The sequence below is a fragment of the Bufo gargarizans genome, chromosome 1 (genome assembly GCF_014858855.1).
Source record: "Bufo gargarizans isolate SCDJY-AF-19 chromosome 1, ASM1485885v1, whole genome shotgun sequence".
Lineage (NCBI taxonomy): Eukaryota > Metazoa > Chordata > Amphibia > Anura > Bufonidae > Bufo > Bufo gargarizans.
The window spans coordinates 180,715,911-180,741,842 of NC_058080.1; the positions used below are offsets into that span (position 1 = coordinate 180,715,911).

A 25,932-nucleotide genomic window follows, 5' to 3' on the forward strand; every position below is an offset into this window, starting at 1 on the left:
CCCTCTTCAGATCACCCCACAGATTTTCTATTGAATTCAGGTCTGGGCTCTGGCTGGGCCATTCCAAAACGTTATTCTTCTTCTGGTGAAGCCATTCCTTTGTTGATTTGGATGTATGCTTTGGGTTGTTGTCATGCTGAAAGATCAAGTTCCTCTTTAGGTTCAGCTTTCTAGCAGAAGCTACACTGTGGGTATGGTGGTGTTTTTGCGCCAAACATATCTTTAGGAATTATGGCCAAAAAGTTCAACCTTGGTTTTATCTGACCATAACACCTTTTCCCACATGCATTTGGGAGACTTCAGATGTGTTTTTGCAAAATGTAGCCTGGCTTGGATGTTTTTCTCCGTAAGAAAAGGCTTTTGTCTTGCCACTCTACCCCATAGCCCAGACATAAGAAGAATACGGGAGATTGTTGTCACATGTACCACACAGCCAGTACTTTCCAGATATTCCTGCAGCTCCTTTAATGTTGCAGTAGGCCTCTTGGTAGCCTCCCAGACCAGTTTTCTTCTTGTCTTTTCATCACTTTTGGAGGGACGTCCAGTTCTTGGTAATGTCACTGTTGTGCCATATTTTCTCCACTTGATGATGACTGTTTTTACTGTGTTCCATGGTATATCTAATGCCTTGGAAATTATTTTGTACCCTTCTCCTGACTGATACCTTTTAACAATGAGATCCCTCTGATGCTTTGGAAGTTCTCTGTGGACCATGGCTTTTGCTGTGGAATGCAACAAGAAAATTTCAGGAAAGACCAACTAGAGCAGCTGAACTTTATTTGGGGTTAATCAGAGGCACTCATATTTAACAGTATTTTGAATGTTATTGCTTAATTCTGAACACAGCAACATTCCCAGTTATAAGAGGGTGTGCACACTTAAGCAACCACGTTTTTTTGTTTTGTTTTTTGTTTTGTTTTCTTCCCTCCACCTAAAAGATTTAAGTTTGTTTTTCAATTGAGTGGTACAGTTTATAGGTCACATTAAAGGTGGAAAAAGTTCTGAAATGATTTATCTTTGTCTAAACGGGGCTGTGTAGACTTTTTATATCCACCGTATGTGTGTGTGTGTGTGTGTGTATATATATGTGTGTATATAATATATTGTGTGTCTTTTACAGTCCACTAATAATGGAAATGCAGCTCAGTGCCTTCAAGGCAATCTAATAGACATAGTAGAAGCTCCTTTTAGAATGACAGTAGGCTCCACCCTCCCTGGGCCACTGGGGAGCTCCACAGGTTGCACATATGGTGTTTCCTCCTGCCTGTGCTTCATGCAAATATCTGTCTTCTTACATTTAAATGTGTTTTCATACAATGAACATGTATAGATGTCATAAATATCTGTTCTCCAGGGTGGGTCCATTAGCTGAAACCTCCAAAATCCGCAAAAAGGGGATCCTGTGTTTATACAGGAGATGTGGCTGCATGTGTGAAGTCGCTCTCCAATGTACTCCACTCTTCAAGTATCTCAATACCTAATAAAGTAGTGTAATAGTATTCTCCGCTTACAGCATGTGAAGAACTTCAGACGCCTCCACCTCTTCCTACTGAAAAACCAGTTGGGAGCCTATACAATAAACCAAGTGCAAGGGCACGTCCTACAGTCAGAAAGGTAGGTTTCATGTATTTCTTTATTGCAGCTTTTGTCTTCTGATATATGATGGCACTGTTTCTGAAATGTCCAGGATTAATTTATACAGTTGAGTACTCTTTGTCTTTTTCAGGACTGGGAACAATTTGACAATGCAGAAGAGACTTGTTTTAAGCCGGTACTACCTACCAGGTAGGGATGCATCAAGATGACCTAATGGGTGTTTTGATCAAGTGTGCCATTGTACATTTGTCATTCTTCTAAAGTTTCCATTTCATATTAACTAGAAAAAGAGGGAAATCAGAACCTCAGTGTTGTACTGATTTCCTTGTGCCACATTTTATTCCTGGCCATTTTCTTATGCATTTCATGTTCTTTTTTTTACTTTATTACTTAATTTTACTCTCTATTCTGATCTAGACCAATTGGTATTAAAGTGATGGACACTCCACAGCCACAGAAAGGACCACCTGGAAGACCTCCGCCCCCTAAAATCTCCAAAAATGCCTCAAATCGAGATGCCTTTCCCCGATCAACCTCTGATGTGGGCATAGGTGCAAAACATAACTCATCTGGCCTCAACAGATCAAAAAGTCAAGTGTTAAAAAGACAGCAACCAGATCTACCTCCTCGACCTAAACCTGGACATCCTCTATATAATAAGTACACGGTGAGGCCCTTGTGATACCAATTGTCTCTTCTATAATAGTTTACGTTTCATGTATTCAACTGATCGAAACATTTGTATCCTACTAGCAGAATCATTGTGTACTGATGCAGGGATTTCCTGCTCTGAGGTAGAAAGAGGTGCTTTATAGATGGGTTATTTTTTCTATTGGGAGGGTTTTGAATAAACATCCCTTCTTGCATTCATTCGATCAATCCTTCCCCCTCATAAAGTACATTGCTTGCTGGCAGCACATCCCTTCCTTATCGCAGGGAGGTGCGCTGCCGACAAACAGTCATAAAAGACGCGATCAATGACAAAGCAGCATTTTCTCATTTGTCAGCTGACCACTGGGTAAGTTTATATGTGGAACTGATCAGGAATGAATTATTGGCCCCTGTAAAAGAGCCTTTAATCATTCAACGGATGTGATCATTCTGCTATACCCTAGGAAATCAAGGGGATTGTTTTTTTTTTGTTGCTGGTAAGGGCAGTCTGTATATGTTTTTGCTGGTAGTTCAGTTGTTTCTATCACAGAAATTGAAGATAAAAATATTCTGACTGGAATTTTATCAGTAGATGTAAACCACAAGGCAGTTCTGATGCAGGCAAAAGTATACATTGGTCAGGGTCACATTGTTTACTCTGCAGCACAAGGGAAAGGGTTTTAAACAGAATTTAGATTTTTTGCTCCTGACCTATGTTTTCATGTAAATTCCACAGCAATGGATAAAAGAGTAGAATATGCTGTACTATTCTGTTTCTTCTCATCTCGCTGGGTATTTTGCTAAACAATGTCAGAAAATATCTTCATTAGTTTTTGTTGAAATAATATTAAAACTTTTATATTCCACCATGTTGAGGGTCACGATCATATGTTATTCAATGGAAAAAATGGTATAAAAAAACCTACATATAAAAATGTAATCGTTGTTTTATTACAGCAATAATCAGCTGTGTTTCTGCCCAACATGACTGGGGTTGCAATCAGTGGCTTTGCTGGCCCCATTTGGCCCTCAGGGATTCTTTCCTGGCGAATCTGACTTTGGATGTGAAGATGGGCTACTACATGCTGGGTGGTATAGTTGCCAAGAAATCATACGATGGCCATTGTTGTACTGTACAGTTATGGCGCTGACCTACTGCTGTAAATGTACAGATAGGGATGGGGAGGGCAGAACCTGTGTGCATTACAGATGACACTCTGCTGCTAAAACATGGATTGGATGTAATTGCCCAGAATAAAATCCATTAGATGCCTTGTTCAGTTGCGACCATGGCATCTGTGGTTAGACAGAGGGAGGGGAATGCATAAAAATCTCAGTACCCAGGTCTGCCTTGTGTGAGCCTATTATGCCCTGCCGGAGGACTTATTATGGAAAAAAATCAAAACATTAAAGTACACATAATTGGTATCACCGGAACTGTAATCATCCGTAGTAAAAAATTAAAGGGGTATTCAAGTTGCATATCCTAATTTTTATTTTATTTTTTAAACACACTATCCTTACTGCATATGGGATGCTCCTTCCAAAGATTCCCTGTTTCCATTTTATTCAACATGTTAACTCCCCCTACTGTCCATTGCTAGTGTAGGGTGTCATGGCCACTTTACTGGTCACTCCTTAAACTACATTTCCCATAATCCCCAGCAGCACTGTTGTCCTTGTACATGTTCACAATCTCTGCCCTCTCGCTAGCTGCTAGCAGAGCTGAACCCCTTCATGAGCATGGTCGTGTCAGTTTGCAAAGAATGTATGCGAATGACTACATTTCGTAACCTGTGGAAATGCAGAGTAAACATTACCCAGGTTGGACTACAAAGGTTTTTTATTTCCTAGAGAAAACAAGGCAAAGCAACAATAACATAAGATCAACTTGGTGTTACTGGAATACCCCTTTAACATGATTTATCCCGCAAGATGAACGCTGTACTCATCCTCTCTCCCAGAAAAAGGAATAAAAGTCCTATGTACCCAAAAATGGTACCAATGGATACTCTTCAATTCCTGTTCCTGCAAAAAATATCCCCTGATACAGCTCTGTTAACAGTCTGAAATAAAGTGTCATGGCTTTCAGAAGGGGGCAACAGAAAATAAATGATTTCTTTATTCTTTTTAAAGTATCTTTATTGTGCAAAATTAGTAAAACATAGAAAAGGTATTGTCGTAATTGTAACAACTCGAGACTCGAGAAAGAAAGATGGCATGCAATTAATACAGCATTTTGAATTATATAAAGCAAAACCCAAGAGGCAATGGTAAAATTGCTCTTTGTGCTCTGTATTTGGTCGGTGGGAGATCAAAACTAAGAGATGCAGTTGAAAGTCCTAAATCATCCCATAAAAATGAAGCCCTTATACAGATACATTGATGAAAAAATTACAATGTTGCCGTCCTTAAAGGTGGTGTTTGAGTTACATTAAACTTTGCTGCATGCCAGTACATGGTATAATAGAAAAAATAATCCTATGCTCACCTGTTTCTCCAGCGTCATTCCTAGTGCAGCAGTCACTTGCCATATACCTCAATGTCACCATTGCAGTCTTGTATACAAAGAATGGGAAGAAAAAGTTATAGGGTAGAGGATTATCTTTTTATTTTATACCATGTAATAAAATGTTTAATATAACTTGGGCAACCCCTGTAAGGCCCAAAGTTGTGTCCTTAAGGGGTCAACAGGACTTATGTCCAACACCGGATAGGAATCATAACTGGAAGTCTGTACCATACTGATGTAAGATCTGAATTTTATTTATTTTTTCCATTTCACTATGAAAAAATCCGAAAACCCTGAAGTTTCCCTGGCTATGAAGCCTAATAATGGGCAGATAATTCCAGTTCCATGGAGATCACTTTTTAGCCGATATCTCCTTATGACAGACAGGTTTACAATGATAGATAGCACCTGAATATATAGATAACACAGGATCCACAATTCACCCAAGGTGATAGGTAAAGCTTATCCACTCCTTCCCTGTACAATGACCTCTGCACAGATTGTGCCTAGAAAACTATCTCAGAAGTCAATGAGCCTCCTCAAGTCTATTGTGTCTCTGGCCCATGGTGACTGCTATAAAGCATATATCTAAATGCTGTTAACAGCAAGATGGCTGCCCCATTAATCGTGTTTATGAAATAGAATTATAAAATCTACAATAGCAAAATAAAAACATTAAAAAAGAAAATGTGGTTTTGACCGGTGAAAAATATAAGTGATAAATTCCATTTTAGGCTACTTTCACACTAGCGTTTAAGTTTTGCGGTATTGAGATCCATCATAGGGGCTCAATACGGGGAAAAAATAAAACGCTCCAGTTTTGTCCCCATTCATTGTCAATGGGGACAAAACTGAACAGAACTGAATGCTCCAAAATGCATTCCGTTCCATTTAGTTGCGTTCCCAGACCGGAGAGCAAACTGCAACATGTTGTATTTTGCTTTCCGTCCTGGGATGCAGATGCAAGACGGATCCGACATTACCTCAATGCAAGTCAATGGGGACGAATCAGTTTTCTCTGCCACAATAGAAAACGGATCTGTCCCCCATTGACTTTGAATGGAGTTCATGACGGATCCGGCTTGGCTATGTTAAAGATAATACAACCGGATCCGTTCATAACTGATGCAGACAGTTGTATTATCAGTAACGGAAGCGTTTTTGCTGAACCTTGCCGGATCCAGCAAAAACTCTAGAGTGAAAGTATCCTAACACAGGTTTCATAAAAAAGCTTGCTATGTTTTATGCACAGGATACTATACATCTAGCTATTTTGAGTCAAATCTACACAAGGTTTCTTGCAGATTAAAGCATGACTAAGGCCTCATGCACACAACAGTTTTTTTTCACGGTCCGCAAAAACGGGGTCCGTGATCCGTTTTTTCATCCGTGGGTCTTCCTTGATTTTTGGAGGATCCACGGACATGAAAAAAAAGTCGTTTTGGCGTCCGCCTGGCCGTGCGGAGCCAAACGGATCCGTCCTGAATTACAATGCAAGTCAATGGGGACGGATCCGTTTGACGTTGACACAATATGGTGCAATTGCAAACGGATCCGTCCTCATTGACTTTCAATGTAAAGTCAGGAGTCCCTTTACTTTCACACTTGTGTTCATAATGCAGACGGTGGCTCCGTTCAGAGCGGATCCGTCTGCATTATATTGTTAAAACATTTCTAAAGTGTGAAAATAGCCTCAGACGGATCCGTCCAGACTTTACATTGAAAGTCAATGGGGGACGGATCCGTTTGAAAATTGAGCCACAGTGTGTCATCTTCAAACGGATCCGTCCCCATTGACTTACATTATAAGTCTGGACGGATCCGCTTGCCTCCGCACGACCAGGCGGACACCCGAACATAACTTGAAGCGTCCCCATCACCATGGGAACTCCTCTATGTTAGAATATACTGTCGGATATCAGCTACATCGTGAAACTCATTTCCGACAGTATATTCTAACACAGAGGCGTTCCCATGGTGATGGGGACGCTTCAGGTTAGAATACACTGAAAAACTGTGTACATGACTGCCCCCTGCTGCCTGGCAGCACCCGATCTCTTACAGGGGGCCGTGATCAGCGCAATTAACTCCTCAGGTGCCGCACTGTAAGAGCAGCCCCCCCCCCCTCCCCAGTTTGAATATCGTTGGTGGCACAGTGTGCGCCCACCATCGCCCCCCCCCTTCCTCCCTCTATAGTTAAAAATCGTTGGTGGCACAGTGTGCGCCCACCATCGCCCCCCCCTTCCTCCCTGTATAGTTAAAAATCGTTGGTGGCACAGTGTGCGCCCACCATCGGCCCCCCCCTCTCCCTATAGTAGTAACAACCATTGGTGGCAGTGTGCGGACTCCCATTCCCCCCCCCCCCCCCATCATTGGTGGCAGCGGAGTTCCGATCGGAGTCCCAGTTTAATCGCTGGGCTCCGATCGGTAACCATGGCAACCAGGAAGCTACTGCATCCCTGGTTGCCATGGTTACTTAGCAATAGTACAATTGTAGAAGATTCATACTTGCCTGCTTGCTGCTGCGATGTCTGTGACCGGCCGGGAGCTCCACCTACTGGTAAGTGAAAGGTCTGTGCGGCGCATTGCTAAAGAACTGTCACTTACCAGTAGGAGGAGCTCCCGGCCGGTCACAGACATCGCAGCAGCAAGCAGGTAAGTATGAATCTTCTACTGTGGGGGGGGGGGAATGGGAGGCCGCACACTGCCACCAATGGTTGTTACTACTATAGAGAGAGGGGGGGCTGATGGTGGGCGCACACTGTGCCACCAACGATTTTTAACTATAGAGGGAGGAAGGGGGGGCGATGGTGGGCGCACACTGTGCCACCAACGATTTTTAACTATAGAGGGAGGAAGGGGGGGGGGGAGGCGATGGTGGGCGCACACTGTGCCACCAACGATTTTTAACTATAGAGGGAGGAAGGGGGGGGGGGGGCGATGGTGGGCGCACACTGTGCCACCAACGATTTTTAACTATAGAGGGAGGAAGGGGGGGGGATGGTGGGCGCACACTGTGCCACCAACGATATTCAAACTGGGGAGGGGGGGGGGGTCTGCCCCCTGCTGCCGGGCAGCCCTGATCTCTTACAGGGGAATATGATAGTACAATTAACCCCTTTAGGTGCCGCACCTGAAGGGGTTAATTGTGCTATCATATCCCCCTGTAAGAGATCGGGTGCTGCCAGGCAGCAGGGGGCAGTCTTGTACAAAGTTCGCAGTGTATTCTAACTAGAAGCGTCCCCATCACCATGGGAACGCTTCTGTGTTAGAATATACTGTCGGAAATGAGTTTTCACGAAGTGAAAACTTAGATCAGAAAAAGCTTTTATGCAGACGGATCTTCGGATCCGTCTGTATGAAAGCAACCTACGGCCACGGATCACGGACACGGATGCCAATCTTGTGTGCATCCGTGTTCTTTCACGGACCCATTGACTTGAATGGGTCCGTGAACTGTTGTCCGTCAAAAAAATAGGACAGGTCATATTTTTTTGACGGACAGGATACACGGATCACGGCCTCGGCTGCAAAACGGTGCATTTTCCGATTTTTCCACGGACCCATTGAAAGTCAATGGGTCCGCGAAAAAAAAACGAAAACGGCACAACGGCCACGGATGCACACAACGGTCGTGTGCATGAGGCCTAATAAGAAGAAATGCTCTGCTCACAGAATTACATTCCAGGCTCTACTCATTATAATTACTAGTGCTTATTAGTCATTTATTTTTTCTATATTCTATTTTATGCTTTCAAAGTATTTATAAGCAGAACATTTTTATACCAAATATATAAAGTTACACATGTATATCACCATGTCACCTCTTGTCCTTTTTAGTTGCCTTTGCCTCATGGAATTGCTGAAAAGGATACTGTATCCTCTAATCTTGGAGAGCTGTCGTGCAAGGTAAATCTTATTTCCCCCTTTAAGGGCTCATGACAACGACCGTGTGGAACACAGAAAACACGACCCATGTGTCGGCCGCATCTCCTGGATTGATGGCGGCTCATCTGAGCAGAACTTGTCACAGCATTGTGATTTATGATGCAGTGAGTTCCTAGCTACTTGTCTATTGTACTATATACTGATTTCATTATGTGAGTACAGTATAATAGACCCATGTCCAGATAGGAACTCACTCCATCATAAATTCCTATGATGCAGTCAGTGCAGCTCAGATGAGCTGCTGTCAGTCCGGGAGATGCGGCCGACATATGGGCCGCGTTTCCCAGGTTCCACACTGTCATGTGAATCAGCCCTAACATATTACACTTCACTATAGCAAATTGCCTTCTTTATGTTTATCATATTATCATAGTAATGTGATTACTTTGGTGTACTGTAACTGTGTCATTGATTGTACTTTATTAGAACCAAATACTGTAGATCTTTCCAGTTTCTTTATACACAACAATAGGTTTACACAGTGGCGCAGATTTTCTAAGATTTAGACAATGTAAACGCTGATTAATTTGGCCCAGTTTTAGACTGTCTAACCTACATTTATACCTATACACTTATTAGTTGATTCACTTTACACTATCATTTTAGCAGGTGAATTGTAATACATTTTTGGCAGCTTAAGCCAGGCCCCTTTCCTGCTGCACCATGTCAGATGAAGTGAAAAGGTGTCTACAACACTTCATAAATGGGGTGCAAAGCATGTATGCCAGTTTTTGTCACATGTTGGTGTGCATAGACTGGCACAGTCCTTCCCTTGATTATAGATGCATCCTGTGATGTCACACCTGTTGAAACTGTAAATCCCTATGGTATAAAGAACCTGTCACCTACGGTAAGCCCTAATAAGTACACTAGTACATGTATAGAACACCTGCCCACAAACCAGCCATGGAATGTATACAGAGGACTTCTGGAGTCTTCTCAATGCACTCCATGGCCAGTTTGTGGGCGCATAGCGGTGGAACAGGGGTGAGTAAGGTCATACAAATTACTATACGAGAGTTAGAGGCAGGTGTTCTATACGTGTATTACTGTACTTATTAGAGCTTACCAGAGATGACTAATTCCCTTTAAATTGTAATTTGCATTTGGATATTGCTTCCAGTTGATCAAGGTGTTTCCCAGTTGATCATAGGTGCAGGCCATAGAGCTGGGAACCACACCTATGAGACATTTATATTTAGCAGACATTCCTGTCTATAGTGGGAAACCCCTTTAATCAGCTGGTCCATTATTTATCTTTTCTACGCTCAATGTTAGAGAACAGCAAGTTGTGCAAAAAGTACTAAAACACTGAACAGTTAAACATGTGCATTCAAAAGTTTAGAGAAGGTCACATTACGTTCACCTGTAAAGGTTAGAGTGCATTTTAGGTTCATCCTGAAATTTCATCCACAAGCCAAATATCCCTAACTTTTTAGTTTTTAGAGCTTTTAATTTTTTTTTCTCTTATATATTATAAATTCAGCGTGGAGAGGTGCTGGTGCTGCTGGAGCAAAAGGATAACCATTATGTTCATTGCCAAAAGGGAGGTATAACCGGGGATGTAAAAGTCACTAATCTGAAGATCATCACTCCACTCGATGACAGCACAGAAATCAAGCAGAAGGTAGGTTTCTCCTCAAGGAGAGAGGCAATTCAGATTATTTCATAGTACTGGTATATTATGCTGCTTTACAAGGGAGAAGTTCTGTAAGGAATGTAGTCCATAGACACCCTACGTTTCCTCCTAATGTATGTATAACACATCAATAAGCCAGGAATCAAGCAGAACTGACCCTATGTTGAGGTTGTAAACAGGCATCTTCCTTAGTCTTAGCTCCTCCTAAGAACATTAGCATATTGTATGACTTAAACACGATTTAATAAATATGATCTAAAGAGGTTGTCTCACTTCAGCAAGTGACATTTATCACAAGGAAAAAGTTAATACAAGGCACTTACTAATGTATTGTGATATTGCGGTGGTTGTAGTTGCACACTATAGAAAAAAACGCCGGCATCTCTGGTGGCTAGGACTGTGGGGGCATATACTGGTGCTTTATCCTATAGGGTGCAAGCACAGCCGCCACCGCTGGATTACAGGGTGGTCATAACCATGGAAACGAGCAGTGTATAATGTGATGGAAAAATGAATCCAGCCTGCAAAGGAAGCAATATGGACAATCGCAATACATTAGTAAGTGCCTTGTATTAACTTTCTCTACATAATAAATACTATGTACTGAAGTGATACAATTCATAAATGCTGTGGATTTTTAGTGTACTACAAGATCTGTCCGAAACAAGCTTTTTCCTGGCACCCCCCAAATCTTCACCACAGAGTAGACCACACCGTTATCTGCCCAGTGTGCACAGCACTAGCTGAAAAGAACGGTAATCTCTGCTAAATAGGAAGTATTAGGGTACGTCCGCAAACAATTCATTTACTGCAGAAAGCCACAGGGAAATCTGCACTGAATCATAGGATTTTTTATATACTCGCTTGCATCCTGACATTTTCCGGCTTCCAGCGATGACGCGTTGACCCATGTGACCACGTAAACTGGTGGAAGACCATGGGAACATCAGGATGGGATTGCCAGGGGATTGGTAGGCAAGTATGTACCGGTACATTTTAATCAATTTTGCTCACCAGCAGATTATGCTGTGGATACACGGGTAACTGCAGCAAATTGCAGAGAACAATTGGATTTGTTGCAACAAATCCATGACAAAAATTATAATGTTGTGGATATAAAAATAATCAATGCTGGCAGTTTTTTGAGATGTTTAATGGATTTTCTGCCTGCAAATCTGTACAAAAGAATTCCAGTATGTGTGGACATATCCTTAGAGTCAAACTTTTTGATTGTGTCCATCTGGGGATAGCTAAACAAATATGTAGAAAACTAACCATTGCCACCCCGTTTCCTAAGTCATGCCCCAGATATCTAAATAGTAGTACGTAATACCTAAAAACTAGATCAAGTTTAAAAAAATCACTATTGCCTGTGCTCAGTAATGATACCAATGATTGGCAACAGGGCTGGGTGGTGTGCACAAACCAACCCGGTACCTGCTATTTTCCACTGCCTGAAATACTGATGTCAGTTGTATGCACTGACCCTATAGTACAACTAGACCACTAAAACCAGTTAGCTGCCTCCCGTAAAAACAAACTTATATTAATCCATCTAAAACCTATATATAGCGCTGTGAACATAGATACATCACACATATTTTAATCTCTCCCATACATGGTGCATTTTATTCCTATAGCTAATTATGGAAGAAAAACAAATGAGTAGAGCTCACTGCTGACTATTTCCTGGATGCACAGAACCATTGCGGACTCAGTCTGTGATGTATATGGAGAAACATTCCAGCATGCAAGTCCAGTATAAAATTCAGTTCAGGTACACATACACCACTTAGGGTACTTTCACACTAGCGTTTTTCTTTTCCGGCATAGAGTTCTGTCCTAGGGGCTCAATACCGGAAAAGAACTGATCATTTTTATCCTAATGCATTCTGAATGGAGAGTAATCCGTTCAGGATGTCTTCAGTTCAGTCTTTTTGACTTTTCAGGACGGAGATAATACCGCAGCATGCTGCGGTTTTATCTCCGGCCAAAAAAACGGAACACTTGCCTGAATGCCAGATCCGGCATTTTTTTCCATAGGAATGTATTGGTGCCGGATCCGGAATTCAAATCGCTGCATTGACGGATCTGCTATTCCAGTCTGCGCATGTGCAGACCTTTAAAAATTTGAGAGAAAAAAAATTCCGGAATCCGTTTTGCCCGATGACACAGGAAAAACGGATCCAGTATTGCAATGCATTTTTCTGACTGATCAGGCATTTTTCCTGATCAGTCTGAAAGATGCCTGATCAGTTAGAAAAATGACATGCGTTTGCATACAGTTTGCCTGATCAGGCAGGCACTTCAGGCAACGGAACTGCCTACCGGAATCAAACTACGCAAGTGTGAAAGTTCCCTAACATGTCACGAGCAAGTTTCCCCTTACTCGTAGCTGGACATGCTCAGCTAATTATGATGCTGTACCACTGAGAATTTGTCTTAAATGTGATTCTCACTTTGTTTTTTTCTTTTTAAGGATTTGCCCCATAGAATGGAGGACAGCCATACACCTCAGGCATTGGTGCTGCATGACTTTGTTGGAGGTATGCTGAGTTATCACTATTTTTGTGTTATGACTCCATTGGCACACACAAGCTCTTGCTCTGACAGATTAAAGGGGTTGTGTCACTTCAGCAAATGGCATTTATCAGGTAGAGAAAGTTATAATAAGGCACTTACTAATGTATTGTGATTGTCCATATTGCTTCATTTGCTGGCTGTATTCATTTTCCATCATATTATACACTGCTGGCTAAAATGCTATTTGCTGGAGTGACACAACCCCTTTAAATTCAGATGCCAGTCCCCGTTAAAGGGATTAATCCACTGAGTAACTCCTGTTTTTGTACAGCTAATTGCCTAGCTCCCCACACAGTCGATGGATGATTCCTGTACTTAAATACAAGGTTATAAAACAAGAGTAGTCTGTCATACATTGTGGTCATATGAGATGCTGTGTGGATTACCATGATAGCCAGATTGTCCAACATGACATAACTTGATAAACATCTCAGCCAGGCGGATTATCCCGGACTCCACAGCCCTTGTAATGTGCATCCCCACATTAAAACACTGAGAAGCTCTGATATGGGAGAGAATTGAGGATTCCTTTGTATGACATGAATTCATCATGTTTGTATTTGTTTTAGGTAAAAAGATTTTATTTATTTATTTATATATTTTTTTCCACACAAATTATCTGGATCGGCTTATATATGTATAAATAAATATATCTCTAAGCATGAAATGAATGGAAATGGTGATGAAAATGCTAAGTGATATACATTATGCTATGTAAAATATTTAGGTAGTGAATTAGCATTATTGCAGTGATCAACAATGGCGCCCCCTGGTGTTTTGATGTTTCAACTGTTACAAATACTTCTTAAAATTTTCATCATAAAGCATCAGAATAACCCTTCAGATAAATAAATACTACAAAAAATAATGCACTCTACTGATCTAGATCCTAGTATCTAAAAGATAGGAGACTGCAGTTTGATTTTCTTTGCGGGTATGTGTGATTTTACTGTAGCTATTAATAAAAGCTATAAATAATAATACTATCTATGTAGGTTATAATGACTTCGAAACGTTTGCATTATCTGTGCCTTTATCAGACACAAATAACACAATTGTAGCTCAGAAATAACCTGTAAAATAGTATGTGTTGCAAATATATTTCCTATTTTCATATAAGTAAATGCAGATAGAACAGGAAGAAGTTCTACATAAACTTGCACCTCATGGTCCCTGGTGCCTAATGGAGGGGATGAAAGGCCTATCTACATAAGAGATCCCCAGGCTTTGCATTTAGGCACAGAGGCTTCACTTTACAGGTCTTGTGAGACATATTTCTAATATATGACATTTTTCTCTATTTGTCAACATTGTTGAGGAAAATGTTTGCCATTAAAATAAAAGCACTTAATTACAGAAGCTCTGGTGTCCTAGTGAATGCAATATGCCTGCCATTGACTGGATTTGTCTTAAAAATGCTTGATCAGGTTAAGGTCACTTTGTTGTGAAATGTGTTTATTTAATGTTTTTTTTTTCCCTCTAACCTTATTTTTCTGGTACTTTTCAGAACACGTAGATGACTTAAGTCTGACCTCAGGGGAGATTGTGTACCTGCTGGAGAAAATTGACAGAGAATGGTACAGAGGCAAATGTAAAGGAAACACCGGCATATTTCCTTCCAATCATGTCCAGATCTTGGTACGTGATTCCATACAACCAAACCGCGTCCATTGCACTATTAGGGCCCCTCCTGTTCCCTATGTGTACCTCTAAATTCCATATGTAGAAAAGTTGTGGCATGCAGCTATAGGATGTAATTTACACCAGCCAGATTTCTGGTGTAGATAAAGTTAAATATTTCGGGCAGAGGAGGCGTCAACCTCAAGTCCCAAAGTTTGGTGAAAAATTTCATTTGCGCAAAAATTTCTAACTTGTGTGTGCCAGTAAGTTAGCATCCAGATTAAGGAAAATGCCCCGTTGCATCCAATTTCAGGACTAAAATCTATGTATTGGGTTTGCTTTGTCAGGCACAAATTTCAGATATTGGAACGTGATAAAACTGTACTTTTTGGAAGCTTTGTCCTTTTCTCTTGGATTCACAATGGCTCCCAATAATATAGAGCACATGGTACCAGCCTTATGAATAAGACGCCATGCATACCCTCTTATAAAGTTTGTAGGAATCTGGACATTTTAATGAGTATGATTTCAAAATATATTTCCTTAGGTTGATTTGCTAGATAAGGGCCACCCGAAGAAAAATCCTGCAGCTTCTAATATAAAGTAAGTGTACCTCACAGATTATTCGCTAGTTGTATTCTTAACAATTTCTATGATTTTACATTTAATATATATTAGCATGTTATTATAAATCCAAAAGGCAATATATTTATAATTTCTTTGCTCTGAGCACTGTTTCTTCCCTTGAAACTCTTTTGATAGCTATAGCTTAAAAAAGTTTTCCGACTGTTTTTGTCCTGAGGATAGGCCATCAGTATCTGATCGCTGGAGGTCTGACACCCTGAGGATAGGCCATCAGTATCTGATCGCTGGGGGTCTGACACCCTGAAGATAGGCCATCAGTATCTGATCGCTGGAGGTCTGACACCCTGAGGATAGGTCATCAGTTAAAAACTGTTGGAAAACTCCTTTTAATTTTAAAATGGGAATATCAGAGAAATGTAGTTTGTGCGGTGTTTGGAAACCATGTATATAGAATAAAGTTACCATGAAAGAGGAGTGGAAAGTTAAAGGCTGTAATCTCAATTTGCCTCTTCCTTCTCAAGCATACTGTGTAAGCAGACATGGTCTTCTAGATTGTCACTATGAAAATGCAGTGTAGTCTGCAGGGAGCTGAGCAGACTGATATCATTTTATAGGAAAAGATTCCTAAAATTCTCTGCACATTCTAAGAGAGATTCTGAGCATGTCTACACTGCCCTATATGGAGTGAGTTTTACATTGCTAAAGTCCATGCAGCAGAATCCTCCAATGTTATCAGTGTCCCTTGATGAGCATACAATACAAGTGAAACATGTCATGTCTGGATAGTGGGTCAGAACCAGTATAGCGCTGCATATATTAGGGTCCGGTTCCAGACGGGGTTGCCTCGTTAAAGGGGTTACTCTTTGTCTAGGCATCTTAGGGTGGACATGGTCCCCCTGACGTGGTAAACCAGGAATAAACCTGTTTGGTATGACCTCCCCAATAACCATAAATCCAGAAACCTGTGTCACTCTACCACAACCACAGGACCAGATTGGTTACATTTGTCGCCAGGTTGGTGGGTGATGCCTGTTCCCTTTTTGTGCTATTTTTTTATGCTTTCTATATCCCTCTGGTTTATCTATTGAGGGGTGGTGGGGGTTTTAACCTGTTTTCATAATTAGTTAAGTTTCATGTTTAGTCACCTGAGGAGTTATTAAATCTGAATATAGGGCAATTGCTTCATATAATTCTGTTTATCAGTTAACAGTGGAGAACCCATGAAAAATCCAGTTTTCTATACATGGACACAGATTATTTTTTACCAGCTTGCACCATAGGCATAAGACAGAATGCCATAATTGGCGCCTCATTCTGTTGACTTGTGGACCCAGGACTGAACCCTGCTCTACTGTATCATCAGGTCACTTCCACTCATACATTGTGGACACTAATAAGAGAGAATGTGCAATTCTCTAATATGTCGGTAAAGGTTTTCCAGTGATTACCTACTCTATAATTGAAGATTTGTAGTTGATTTCAAAAAGAGTTTCATGAATAACGGCGTTATGCTTTTTCTCAATGCTTCTATCCAGAGGTCCACGTTGTGTGGCGCGTTTTGAATTTATTGGCGATCAGAAAGATGAGCTCAGCTTCAGTGAGGGGGACACAGTCATTCTGAGAGAATACGTTAATGAGGAATGGGCTAAGGGAGAGCTGAAAGGACACGTTGGCATTTTTCCAATCAATTTTGTGGAAATCCTAGAAGACTTGCCAAACAAGACTACAGGTAATTTTGTGAACTGTTGAGATGAGATCCTGCACTAGTTTTGGTTTGTTATTTTATTTATTTTTTATTTTTTTCCGTTCTCTGTATGTTGGAGCCTTACAAGGCAAATAAATGAGAATTTTGTGGCGATCCAGATAGTATAGAGAGTCTTACAGGCAGTGCCTCCTGGGAAAAAGCATGCAGATTAGCTCTTCCCCAACAGAAAGATTTCTCTCTAGAGCCACCTTTTTCTTTGGGAGGAGAACACAGAGAATCATCTCCACTGAACATCATAATAATAATCTTTATTTATATAGCGCTAACACAATCCGCAGCGCTTTACAGACATCATTGTACATGATGCAAGTCTATGAATATACTGTGTTTCCAGTATCTTTTTTTTTTTTTTTGTGTGTAAACCCTGTATTCCTTCCTTTCCATTTTTAGCACCAGATTCAAAGAAGAATAAAGCATCTGCATCTTCTGCACAGGTACGTTTTATTGTACTTTCACCAGTAAAAAGTGAGCAATCGGTCCTCTGTAAGCTTTGGCTATGAAGGACAGGGACTGATGTATCAATAACAACAGCACAACAATTTTTGTGTCGTGTAAAAATGAATCGACCAACATTTGGACCACCCGTTGACTGTAAATGTCCATGTAGTCCGCACTTGAACTGGTTAAAGGGGTTTACACACCCTATGTAAATAAAGCTGAATTACTGTCCAGAGATATTCAACTCGGTAATATACTTTGTGTTTCAATTTCTCACTATTTACAAGAACTCTGCTTGATGTCTATGGATGGAAACATTTTTGTTGACACTCAAAGGATGAAAACTAGTAGTGACCTAACTCCTCTTACATCTAAGATGCAGGTTAGGCAATCTTTTGTGACCTAATGACATCAGTAGTATAAATTCTCCCTACTATCCTAATATCTTAGGAGCTTGTATCAATGTAGGTAAAATCGATAGGTCGGAGGTGCAGGATATTTAGTTCACAGAAGATTTCCTAGACAGAAAGCTAGTGCAGATTAAGGTATGGCCACACCAGCAAAATCTGCAATGAATCTCCAGCAGAATTGTATTTGTGGAGAATTTGCCATGGATTTTGCCTTCTGCAGGATGAAATCTATGATGGAAATCCAGAGTATAAATGTAAATGCTCTAGGACCCCAACAGTCACAATAATGGGGTCCTATACCCTGCAGGGCCTCCCAAGATTAATGATGTGGCAGGTTGAGCATGTAATCTCTGCTGGAGGTAGGCGAGGTTAATCTCTCGGCCATCTCCAGCAGTCCCATAGAGAGGAATGTAGTAGCATGCTCGACATATTATTAATTTCCATCGAAAGGGGATAACTTGGAAAAAAAAATGAATTCTTCTTTAAATATTTTAACTTTAAAAGAACTTGTATGGCTGCATTCTTGCCAACCACTGTGACCAATAGTAATGTGTAATATTGACTGTGACTTCTCTATGTCGAAATATTAGACTTATGTCTCAGATTTCTTGTGTTTTCTATTACAGCTAAACCGACTGTCTGGGGAATGGTATGAAGCACTGTATGATTTCACCGCAGAGACAGAAGATGACTTGCCCTTTAGAAAAGGAGACAAGATACTGGTTATAGAAAGACTGGACTCAGAGTGGTACAAAGGACGACTGAATGGCAGAGAAGGCATCCTGCCAGCCGCGTTTGTACAGCTCTGCTCAGGTGTGTATGTCAATTAAAATGTCGAAACCTCAGGTTAGTGGTAAAATACCCCTGTGATGAGGGCGATGCTGCCACAGCTTTGATGAGTGGAGATTGCTGTGTAAGAGGTAGATGTGCGGTTCATCAGCGGGAGCTGTGAATAATGTATGAGACTCTCCAGAGGGGCACTGCACCTCTGACACCAAGGCATTTAGTTGTCAGCTTCTACATGACTTGTGTGAAACGCCTGAGAGTACATAGAATCACACGAAAGTAAATGCAGCAAGATAACTTGTTTTACACAAAGTGAAGGTGACTTGCAAACCACAAATGTATTTGAGAATTATTCAGTTCCCATCGTACATACAAGCATATGCAGTTAGAACAAAAATAGGACTGATGACGCCGGATTCGTTCAGCCTGTAGCCTCTACAGTCGTGGCCAAAAGTTTTCAGAATTACATAAATATTGGAAATTGGAAAAGTTGCTGCTTAAGTTTTTATAACCGCAATTTGCATATACTCCAGAATGTTATGCACAGTGATTAGATAAATTGCATAGTCCTTCTTTGCCATGAAAATGAACGTAATCCCCCGAAAAAACTTTCCACTGCATTTCATTGCTGTCATTAAAGGACCTGCTGAGATCATTTCAGTAATCGTCTTGTTAACTCAGGTGAGAATGTTGACGAGCACAAGGCTGGAGATCATTATGTCAGGCTGATTGGGTTCAAATGGCAGACTTGACCTGTTAAAAGGAGGGTGATGCTTGAAATCATTGTTCTTCCATTGTTAACCATAGTGACCTGCAAAGAAACGTGTGCAGCCATCATTGCATTGCATAAAAATGGCTTCACAGGCAAGGATATTGTGGCTACTAAGATTGCACCTCAATCAACAATTTATAGGATCATCAAGAACTTCAAGGAAAAGGGGTTCAATTCTTGTTAAGAAGGCTTCAGGGCGTCCAAAAAAGTCCAGCAAGCGCCAGGATCGTCTCCTAAAGAGGATTCAGCTGCGGGATCAGAGTGCCACCAGTGCAGAGCTTGCTCAGGAATGGCAACAGGCAGGTGTGAGCGCATCTGCACGCACAGTGAGGCGAAGACTTTTGGAAGATGGCCTGGTATCAAGAAGGGCAGCAAAGAAGCCACTTCTCTAAAAAAAAAAAAACCATCAGGGACAGATTGATCTTCTGCAGAAAATATGGTGAATGGACTGCTGAGGACTGGGGCAAAGTCATATTCTCCGATGAAGCCTCTTTCCGATTGTTTGGGGCATCAGGAAAAAGGCTTGTCTGGAGAAGAAAAGGTGAGCGCTACCATCAATCCTGTGTCATGCCAACAGTAAAGCATCCTGAGACCATTCATGTGTGGGGTTGCTTCTCCTCCAAGGGAGTGGGCTCACTCACAATTTTGCCCAAAAACACAGCCATGAATAAAGAATGGTACCAAAACACCCTCCAACAGCAACTTCTTCCAACAATCCAACAACAGTTTGGTGAAGAACAATGCATTTTCCAGCACGATGGAGCACCATGCCATAAGGCAAAAGTGATAACTAAGTGGCCCGGGGACCAAAACGTTGACATTTTGGGTCCATGGCCTGGAAACTCCCCAGATCTTAATCCCATTGAGAACTTGTGGTCAATCCTCAAGAGGCGGGTGGACAAACAAAAACCCACTAATTCTGACAAACTCCAAGAAGTGATTATGAAAGAATGGGTTGCTATCAGTCAGGAATTGGCCCAGAAGTTGATTGAGAGCATGCCCAGTCGAATTGCAGAGGTCCTGAAAAAGAAGGGCCAACACTGCAAATACTGACTCTTTGCATAAATGTCATGTAATTGTCGATAAAAGCCTTTGAAACGTATGAAGTGCGTGTAATTATATTTCACTACATCACAGAAACAAATGAAACAAAGATCTAAAAGCAGTTTAGCAGCAAACTTTGTGAAAACTAATATTTGTGTCATTCTCAAAACTTTTGGCCACGACTGTACATTGTCTAGTCCCCAATATTGATTCTTACAGTGGAGCCTGAATGGTAAACATGGAGTATAACAAACGTGCCTCTGAGTCAGAATCATTTCTAATTCTTCAGACAGGGATAGGAGAGGAGAATTAAGGAGAAAGTCAGTTTTGCCGGAATCCACATTGGCATAATTTCTGCCTAATTTAGCAGACGTAACATAATGTTTGATAAATGATGCATCTATAAGGAAGGTTGCGAGTTTTTTGGCAACTTTTTGAAAAGTTACAGTTGATAAATCTGGTTTAGGCTGTGTTCACACTATGTTTTTGTCCTACATGTAACAGATATATTGGGAAAAAGAAGGATGCAAAAGCATAGTACACTTCTCTTTTCCATCCTGCAGAGTCCAGCAAAAAATAAAATAAATGTAACGAACCCTATGATGATGGATGCTGCTGTATGGCTTCCATCTGAGGTATCTGTTCAATTTATATGTTAAACATGGGATAAAAATGTGGTGTGAACACAGCCTTAAAGGGGTTGTCCAGGTTCAGAGCTGAACGCTGACATATCCCCGTTTTCACCTGGGTGCGTGGCTTTGTTGGAAAAGGGGCATAGCCTAAATACACACACAGGTGTCGTAAACAGACTAGTGTTTTTTTAGGCATTTTGGACAAAATTTTGGCGCACAAATGGAATTCTAGTATAAATCTGGTGCAGGATTTATGACACTCCAAATTTACAAAGGTCTGTGGGCCAGAACATTAAAGTTGTCTAATATTGAGACTGTGATTCATATTCTTAGACAGTGTAAAGTACAACACCATTAGAAAAATCTGCCCCTATATTACAGTATACCGTACCTTGAGTTCAGTCATTAGCCATGTTAGGCCCCATGCACACTGCAGAGACACGAAAGCAGTACTGAGGCTTGTGGGTCACTGCAGTTTTGTGCTGCAAAACCATAGACAGGTGCTCCATATGGCGCCTTTTTGCTTGGATACAATGCTAGGGCAGATTACTTCTGGAATACAGAGTCTGATGGAGCAGGCCACAATATTTTATGCATCTGGTTGTCAGTGTATGTTCTTGAAAGATTTCCTTAAAGGAAACCTGTCACCTGGATTTTGTGCACAGAGCTATGGGGACTGGGTATTGCGGATGTGCTAGCGGCGATCTAGCAACCCATGTCCTCAGCTCTATGCACAAAATCCAGGTGACAGGTTCCATTTGTGAATATCACTAGTAGCTTCTTTTTTTATTACAAGAAATGCTAGTTGAAGCAGTCCTCTTGAAATTATTTTTTGTGATTTTTATTTTTGGCTGTATTTAATTTTTGTTTTGTTTTTACATTTGCTGACATCTAGTGGCTAAACAGGTAACAATAACCCACGTCTTTCCACCGTGAAATTCACCTCATTATCACCATTAGGTGGAAGGTTAATGACAGAATGACGCGCCTATTATGTTGCCTGACCAAGATAAGCAGATGTAGAGAGGGCAGGTTATCTGCGGAGATTTCCTTAGGACATCAGGGAATAGTGATTTGGGGGTAGGAAGCATGGAGGTCTGTCTCAAGGAAATGAATACAACATAATGCAAAAATAAATTAACCAGATAATTAAAAATGAAGAAAATTCCATATAGCGGTAGTACTGTCTTCTTTAAAGGCTTTTTACTCTAGACTGAGACTTTAGGAACCTACAGGGTGTTTTTGCGGAGCGGTGTGGAGGTTGGTACTTGGTACAGCCGCACATAGAGCTGGGTTGTCATGACATCCTGAGACTGTGGAGCAAAATCAACATCTGTTTCTAAAACTTCTTAATCTTGAGACATTTTCTGCTTTCAATGAACAGCATAGTAAGCGAGATGAGCGTCTTGTGTAGTCGGTTCCTCCAGCAGTGACTAGAGACGCAGGGAATGAAATGTAATCCATTTGAGAAATGCCAGAAGTGCATTTTTACATTAAGGGCACATAAGCAGTGTAGTTTATGCAGATTTTCCGCATTTTGGGTAGTTTTCACTGCCAAATCTACACCAAAATCTGCATGTTTTAACATTCCGATTTGCCCCAGATCTCAGCCTTTGCATTGCAATGGGTCAAATCTGCACTGAAAATCCACACTAACAATTGACATGCAGAAAACTTCTCAACATGTAGATGAGCTTTTGAAAACCTCATCTACTTAGGCCGAATGCACACAGCCGTGTTCCGCGGCCGAGAGCGGTCCGTGGTATGCCGGGCTGGATTCCTGTTCAGAGTAGGAGCGCACAGCGTCATGAAGCGCACAGCGCTGCACTACAGTAATACACTATACGAGTGTATAACTGTAGTGCAGCGGCGGCATGAAGTGCACGGCGTCATAGCAACCAATGACGCCGTGCGCTCCTGCTCTGAACAGGAATCCAGCCCGGCATACCACGGACCGCTCTCTGCCGTGGAAAACGGCCGTGTGCATTCGGCCTTAGCCCTCTATTACACTGCACGTTTTCTGCACAAAAATTTTCTGCAGAACATTTGCGGGTAATACGCACCGCGTGCATGTGACTTAAGGACATTTCTCATGATCCGAGAGACAATTTAATCTTAATAGATTAGTATAAAAAGCCCTGCCCCAGGTCTGCTGTACCCCACTACTGTAAGAGAAAACTCCATTCTCACAGACATGCTTTTTTGTGTCCTATGTGTTAATGTCTTGGCTGTGTGATAAGCAGGGAGCATGCTACCAGCAAAGAGTTTCCAGACTGTCACTTAAAATGGTTTTATGGATCTATGTTAATAAACCTCTGTGAATTTAAATGAAAAGTGTTACAAGTTTCTAATATAATTTATGTTTCAGCTCTTTGCTATTTTCAAGATACTGGGAGTCATTTATCAAAACTGCCATTTTCTCTGCCACTTTTGCTATCCCCTGAGCCGGCAGGAGGATGTTCTTAATTTATGATGAGGTGCACACTTCAATATAACTTAATCACATCCTTGAAATTTATGTCAATTTGTAGCTGGAGTAGATTTCATTCATCATTTCCGTCAGAAAACTGCTGTGAAGGAGGTTAAATCTATTGGGCAATGGACACTTTCGGCAGTGGGTGGCATAGTAAATGACCCCCATTATTTGCACAACTCTTGTGTACGTCCACAGACTGCAGACCTGTACAAGGCTAGTCCTGTCCTCATTTGGGCAGTGGATACAGTTGTACCAAGTGTAGGCAGTGCTCTATGAGCTAAACAGTGGTAAGAGATCTCACAGAGCATTGTCTGCACTAGATACAAGTAGACTGCATGTAAACAGTGTTTTCATTCACTGACCGCAAACGATTATCTTGAAAATGGTTAAGAATTGTAACGGTGTACTAGAAAGTTGCAGAACTTCTCATTTATACAGCAATAACACTACTAGAGATGAGCAAATTTCATATTTTGAAATTCATTCACACTTCTTTTGGTGGTAAAAGCAGAATTGCGTTATGGATTCCGTTGCCACGGACCATAACACAATTCTATAACGGAGAGGCATTTGGTTATTTCATTCCGTCATAATAGAAGTCTATGGCCTGTATAACGGATCCGTCCGCCTGCATAACGGAAACGGAAACAGACGGATCCGTTATGCAGCCCATAGACTTCTATTATGACGGAATGTCTCTAAAAGCATTCCGTTATGCATTCCGTCATAGAAGTTCGTTATGGTCCGTAGTAACGGAATCCATAACGTAATTCTGCTTTTACCACCAAACGAAACATGAACGAATTTCATAACTTGAAATTCGCTCATCTCTAAACACTACAATAGACATTGGCTGAGTGTTTGTCCTGCTGTCTGCCGACTTCATCAAAAATATGCATGCCGGTCATAGATGTAATGATTCTTGTTATATACAACACCTCCCACAATACAGTTTTCCATTTGGAAACATGTTTATCTGGTGTGAAATGGATCGCTGTGTATGTCCCTTCCCTGGCAAGCTTGAGGTAGATTCTTTACTATGGCTTGTGTGGGAAGACCCAGGAAATATTATTATAAAACTATAATCTGCTCTACATATTGGAGCTGTTATGTCAAACATGTGAAAAGAGATTTTTTTTTTCTTTACCCAAACAAATTCAGATTTTATTTTTTTTGCCCAGAAAATACTACTTTATGCAAATACCAGATTTGGTAAGCTATTTGATTAACTCTTTTTTTTTTTTTGGTTTTACAGATTTAAATGTGAAGTAAGTCCAGATATCCCACCTGACTCTGCAGCCCTTTGTGGCAGCATATTAGACAGATTTGCTCTACTAATAGTCCAATAAAATAATGTGCCATTTGGCTAGAGACTTACGAAGAATACAGTGGACTCCGTTACTAGTCTGCTGTATTCATGGGAGCCCTGATCAGCCTACCTCCTTCCACTCCACCGACCAGAGTCTGACGACTGCTGTGTATACCGATGTATACATATATATAAAGAAGGTGAGAACAGCTCTCAGTCAGTGGCGAGGATGTAGGTAAAGGCTGGGAGAACACTCCTTGTAAATACAGCAGATTAATAACTATGAGTCCTCTGTATTTTTAACCAGGTGGCACTATAGTTATGTGCTGTTTGAACTATTAGAGCAAATCTGTCCCTACAATATGCTGCTCGTACATAGGACAGTATATTCAAGTGCCCTAAATCAATGTTATGTAATACAAGGAAACCATGTATATTGCCTTGTTAAAAGCGTGATCATTCCTATTGTCCATAATGATTTCTATGTGCTTCTTGTAGGACCAACGGCGGGGCAAACTCAGGGAGGGAAACCTGGAAAGGCTCGGGCACTTTATGACTTCTGTGGGGAGAATGAGGATGAACTTTCATTCAAGGTATTAAACATGTGGTACTCATTCAGACTTCTTAATGTAATGATTCTCACTTTCACTACTTTGGCGAACTACTACACCTACCCTAAACGAAGCTTAAAGGGGAAATAAAAATACTGAAAACACTTAATAGATCCCATGGATCTCCTTATAGAGACCAGTCCTGTGTGAAGGCTTATGGGTAGTGTTCCATGGGAAATTAATTAACGTCTGTTTGAAAATATCCTAAAGGAACCCGTCCTGCTGAATAGGATGGGTTTTGTGTAGGACAGTGACCATTGTCTTTCCTCTGATGATTGTCCAATAGACAAAACGAGCCATTATAAATAGGCTTGAGCGAATCCACCTTCAGATCATAGATCCAAAATCGATTCGATTTAAATGCTGTATACGTACAGCATTAAAATAAATTGGCTCCATGGAGTCGAAGTTGCGTGAAACTTCAGTCAATTTCTACTGTATGCATATCTGCGTATTAAGACACAATTTAAAATGGCAATCTGAACTGGGCTTTAGTACTGGCTGGTAGGAGATCGCTGCATGTAAACGCAGTGGTCTCCTTCAATGAGCGAGCGG

The 25,932-nt window shown here is 41.1% G+C and overlaps 1 protein-coding gene across 3 annotated transcripts in view; it reads left to right on the forward strand.

The window, feature by feature from the left end:
* SH3D19 (SH3 domain containing 19) overlaps positions 1 to 25,932 on the forward strand; it is a 117,334-nt gene that overhangs the window by 89,290 nt on the left and 2,112 nt on the right. For 2 of the 3 annotated variants that reach the window (XM_044300357.1, XM_044300359.1), the window contains exons 9-20: positions 1,514 to 1,614; positions 1,727 to 1,785; positions 2,014 to 2,263; positions 8,600 to 8,668; positions 10,194 to 10,334; positions 12,826 to 12,892; positions 14,437 to 14,567; positions 15,097 to 15,152; positions 16,670 to 16,863; positions 17,290 to 17,333; positions 18,374 to 18,560; positions 25,265 to 25,359. In XM_044300357.1, the coding sequence (XP_044156292.1) occupies positions 1,514 to 1,614; positions 1,727 to 1,785; positions 2,014 to 2,263; positions 8,600 to 8,668; positions 10,194 to 10,334; positions 12,826 to 12,892; positions 14,437 to 14,567; positions 15,097 to 15,152; positions 16,670 to 16,863; positions 17,290 to 17,333; positions 18,374 to 18,560; positions 25,265 to 25,359 (1,394 nt within the window). Of the gene's footprint in view, positions 1 to 1,513; positions 1,615 to 1,726; positions 1,786 to 2,013; positions 2,264 to 8,599; positions 8,669 to 10,193; positions 10,335 to 12,825; positions 12,893 to 14,436; positions 14,568 to 15,096; positions 15,153 to 16,669; positions 16,864 to 17,289; positions 17,334 to 17,624; positions 17,720 to 18,373; positions 18,561 to 25,264; positions 25,360 to 25,932 lie in introns of those variants that run through there. The other variant, XR_006390745.1, reaches the window with a different exon arrangement.